This window comes from Engraulis encrasicolus, chromosome 9, assembly GCF_034702125.1.
Source record: "Engraulis encrasicolus isolate BLACKSEA-1 chromosome 9, IST_EnEncr_1.0, whole genome shotgun sequence".
NCBI lineage: Eukaryota > Metazoa > Chordata > Actinopteri > Clupeiformes > Engraulidae > Engraulis > Engraulis encrasicolus.
This window is the reverse complement of record NC_085865.1, coordinates 18,540,781-18,545,780: the sequence shown is the minus strand read 5'-3', so window position 1 is coordinate 18,545,780 and position 5,000 is coordinate 18,540,781. Positions and strand designations below refer to the sequence as shown.

At 43.9% G+C, this 5,000-nt stretch overlaps 1 protein-coding gene across 1 annotated transcript in view; it reads left to right on the top strand.

Annotated features, from left to right (window-relative positions):
* The window catches only part of rttn (rotatin), a 98,835-nt gene that overhangs the window by 64,863 nt on the left and 28,972 nt on the right, over positions 1 to 5,000 (top strand). Inside the window, exons 33-34 of the mRNA XM_063206697.1 lie at positions 2,246 to 2,432; positions 4,346 to 4,440. Of these exons, the coding sequence (XP_063062767.1) occupies positions 2,246 to 2,432; positions 4,346 to 4,440 (282 nt within the window). The remainder of the gene's footprint in view (positions 1 to 2,245; positions 2,433 to 4,345; positions 4,441 to 5,000) is intronic.

The following is a 5,000-nucleotide window of genomic DNA, read 5'->3' as shown; positions in this document are numbered from 1 at the left end:
GTGTACTTACAGTGCCCTCCATAATTATTGGCACCCCTGGTTGAGATGTGTTAAAAGCCTTAAAATAAATTCAGTGTTTATTGCAGAAGAATACTGTCACACTGAAAATTGTAGGAAAATGTAGCCTTCAACTCAAATGAATTGTAAGAAAATAAAAAAAATCCCTGACTAAAAAATAATTATTTTTCAATAAATCACCTGTTCCACAATTAACAATTCCCAGGAAATACATATAATTGAAGCATTTCTGTCATTTCTACAGTAGTTTACAAAGTTTACCAGAGTATGTAGGAACATTTAATTAGTAATTCATCACTTCCTGTTTCCCTGGGGTATAAATATGACGTGACACCGAGGCCATTTCTCTTATCCACTCTTAAACATGGGAAAGACAAAGGAACACAGCATACAAGTGAGGCAGATGTGCGTCGACCTTCACAGGTCAGGCAGAGGCTACAAGAAGATTGCCACTCAACTGCAGCTGCCCATATCCACTGTGAGAGGAATAATTAAGAAGTTCAAAACAACTGGAACAGAGGTAAACAAGCCTGGACGAGGACCCAAGTTTATTTTGCCACCACGCACAGTGAGGAGGATAGTAAGAGAAATCAAAAGATCTCCAAAGCTCACTGTTACAGAATTACAACAAATGGTAGCATCCTGGGGTCACAAAGTCTCCAAATCAACCATCAGGCACTGTCTACACGCCAACAAGCTGTTTGGGAGGCATGCACGGAGAAAACCTTTCCTCACTCACAATCATAAACACAAATGTCTGGAGTTCGCCAAGCGGTATTGGGGCTTCAACTGGGACCGTGTGCTTTGGTCAGATGAGACCAAGATTGAGCTTTTTGGCAACAAGCACTCTGAGTGGGTCTGGCGTGCCATGAAAGATGTGCATGCTGAAAAGCACCTCATACCCACTGTGAAGTATGGGGGTGGGTCAGTGATGCTGTGGGGCTGTTTCGCTTCCAAAGGCCCTGGGAACCTTGTTAGGGTGCATGGCATCATGAATGCTTTGAAATACCAGGACATTTTAAATCAAAATCTGTTGCCCTCTGCCCGAAAGCTGAAGATGGGTCGTCACTGGGTCTTTCAGCAAGACAATGACCCTAAACATATGGCCAAATCTACACAGAAATGGTTCACCAGACACAAAATCAAGCTCCTCCCATGGCCATCTCAGTCCCCAGACCTCAACCCCATTGAGAACCTGTGGGGTGAGCTGAAGAGGAGAGTACAGAGGAGAGGACCCAGGTCTCTGGATGATTTAGAGCGATTCTGCAAAGAGGAATGGCTGAAGATCCCTCTTTCTGTCTTTTCCCATCTTGTGAAACATTATAGGAGAAGATTAGGTGCTGTTTTGTTGGCAAAAGGGGGTTGTACAAAATATTAACACCAGGGGTGCTAATAATTGTGACACACATTATTTGATGTCAAATAATTATTTCTTTATGTGGGATTTTTTCCCCACTGAATAAATGCACTTGTATTGAAGGTTGGATTTTTCTCTTTTTTTCAATTAGGGTCATTCCACGCCAAATCAACAAGAGCCCGCGCACTTAGGTCTCAAACAATTCTGAAAATATTACCAAGTGTACCCATGGTACTTAAGAGAAGCACTGTAAATTTATTTGAATGCAAGATGTATACTCTCCGTGTTACAGCCAATTTTACTGGGGGAGGGGGGTGCCCATTTTGTTCACACTCTTTTTTTTGTCAAAGTTCACAAGCCCGTAGCTCAAGAACTAAACCATGTAGGACGCTCAAATTTGGCATGCTGGTACATAGATAGGAATAGTTTGTTGCGAAACTGTCAGTTTTGGTCTGTATGATCCTGCATCGTCATAGCATTCCCTCAAAAATGATACAAATTGTACTGGAGTTTTTGGCTGTGCTCCGTTTAGGCCTTCAGAAGACATATTTGCGCCCAACATAGCCTCATGATTTTTTCCCCTTGTAGATACAAGTAGAAACACTCCCATAAAAATCTATAAATAGAAAGTAAACCCCATCAGTGTTTGACCAGAAGACCTCTCAAGTCTGACAAATCATTTTGGGTGTCATTTTCAGAGCACCAGAACACCTTGTGGGATTGTCCACAGATTTTTATTTTATATTTTTCTTCATTCTCCATGAAGTCTTCTTTTTAAAAATGCCAATGAGACTTGTCTTATGTGATGTTTTCTTTTGTGTGTGCGCGCGCGCGCGTGCGTGTGCGTGTGTATGTGTGTGTACGTGTCAGCACCCCTGTGTGCATGACGAGGCGGCGGGCGTGTCCCTGGTGGGGCTGCCGGCTCTGCAGGCCCTGCTCTACCACTGCCAGTTCTTCCAGCACGCCGCACACATGGCCCAGACCTGCTACCGCGGCCGCCACGCCTTCGACCTCAACTTCCCCCAAGCGCCGGCTCGACCTGACGAGGCCTCGGAAGGTATGCCTTCTTTGTCACTGATGTGTCCTCTCTCTGTCTGTCTCATGCAATCGTATTTGAGAATTCTTTACTGTTACATTACCAACGGGAATTACGAAAGGCCTTTGTGTCGCTGGAGATGGCCTTTCAAGCCTCGCCTGCTAGGAAACTCTGGTTCTGTGATGGACCCAGTTTTGTGTGCAGTTGAATCCCTTAACTAGCCTGGGAAATCCCATGCTCCTTTGCACAATTGCTCCGTTCTGAAAGACAACATGGAAAATGTTTCCAACGTGCTAGCCTGGGTTAAGGAGCCAATCCGAGAGTGGGGAGGGGTGGAAAGATGACGACGTGTATTACTCAGGAAGTGGAAGCTTGCAGTTTGTTTGAATGCAACTGACACGATTGGCTATAGGCTACATATAAGGTCAGTTAATGGCCGCACACCTCCCCTTCGAGAAATTCAGTAGGCGGTCTCCAGACCATATCTCACTTCTGCACAATTAATCGAAAAATAATCAAAATCGTGATAAGATAGTGAAATCAAACTCATGATTTTAATCGTGATTTAATCGTGGCAATAGTGACCTACTTTTGAGAGCGTCCTTGAAGCCAGAACATACTGACAGGCTGGTGTTTCTGACCAGAAATCTGTCTACCTAAATGTCATGCTATTGCCTTTACATAATTATTACAATTCATTTTATTTTGCTTATGCCGTATGTAATTCATTCTTGGTTATATTTCATCTTGTTATAATTTTAAAAAAAAACAGCAAAAATCAATAATCGTGATTAATAATCATGATTATGATTTTGACCAAAATAATCGTGATTAGGATTTTTTCCATAATTGTGCAGCCCTAATATGGTCTGGTGTGAACCAGGCAACCCCTTTCCAAGGATTGATCGACATGTAGCTGCACATAAGCACTCCTCAAACCACACTTGGGATTATACTTATTGTCCCCAACCCTCATCACATGGAACTTGCACGCTTGACGATTAAACTATATCTAAACTCACCGGGTGTCTGATGCACTCCCTAAGCCTCTCTCACGGTGGTGTCCTAGCAGATATTGTACACCATATATGTTTTAAGCGTTTCCATGTGCTGACTGACCCCAAATAGTATGAGTTTAAGAACATAGTATGTGTATGGTACATGTATGTAGATGTAGTTTGACACTGTGCACCACTAGATGTGCTATATAAATGACATACTTACTTATTATCAGTCTTACATCTTACATTTAAGGTCACAATCACACTGACTGCAGTCTTAAGGTAGCCAAGAGATTGGCAGCTGATATTTAAGGCTGCTCGTTCTGATGGGCTTTGTGAAATTTCTCAACAAAACCGGTTATTTCCACACGTGCTCCAGTTTGAATATTTAATTAGACTCTGGTCATTATCGCGTGCCGTCAGTGGTGTGTGTGTTTTTATTTTTACCCGTAGTAAATTGCCGGCGTGCCGTCTCCGGCTATGCTGTCTGACAGGATAATGAGCAGAGCTAGTTATCGCACCCGCAGCCCCCTTTGACTGTTGTCACACTTGTCACAGCTCGTCGCCGCTCAATCAAAATTGTCATGTAAACATGCGCACCGCGTCGTCTGATTCAGCCACCCTGAGGGTAGCAGACACATACACATAGACACACCGCGTCAGGTTTGGTTTTTTTTAGTGATGTGTAGATAATGTGTTGTCGTGCGAGTGTTGTCGTGTTTTGTGTCTGCTGATTTGTGTCGTATAATAACCACACACATACAGACACACGCACGAACACACACACACACACACACACTAATTCACGTGTATGAGTTACGGCAGGCGTGTGTAGTGTGGCTATGTATTGTTTTGTGGCAGGTCTGAAGGTGTGTGTGTGTGTGTGTGTGTGTGTGTGTGCGTGTGCGTGTGCGTGTGCGTGTTGATTTGTAGCAGATATGAGCGACTCTCTGCGGCACTGGAGGGGCCCATCTGCTCAGCGAAGCCACAGCCAAACTTCAGGATCCCTCTCCACGTCAAGCACACTGGTGAGGACACACACACACACACACACACACACACACACACACACACACACACACACACACACACACACACACACACACACACACACACACACACACACACACACACACACAGCCAAGCCTCAGGATTCACATCCAACACACTGGTGAGGAGACACACACACACACACCCCCACACACACACACACACACACACACACACACACACACACACACACACACACACACACACACACACACACACACACACACACACACACACACACAGCAAAGCCACACTGGTGAGGACACAAACAAACCCCCCTTGCTCACATTTCCAAATTTTACGTAATATGTACAGTACACACACTCTTGTTACAGTTACACAGTTACAGTTACACAGTTTGAACACAGACTTACTCACTCAGGCTCATTGAACAATCATGCCACTGTCATTTTTTCTTTATAAAAAAATGTGGTCATGGGCAATTTGACTCATTTTCCTGAACATTTTCAATTGGAGGCGTGATTTCAAACGATCCAATCTGTGTTTAGTATGCTGAACTTTCATTGCTGACAGACTC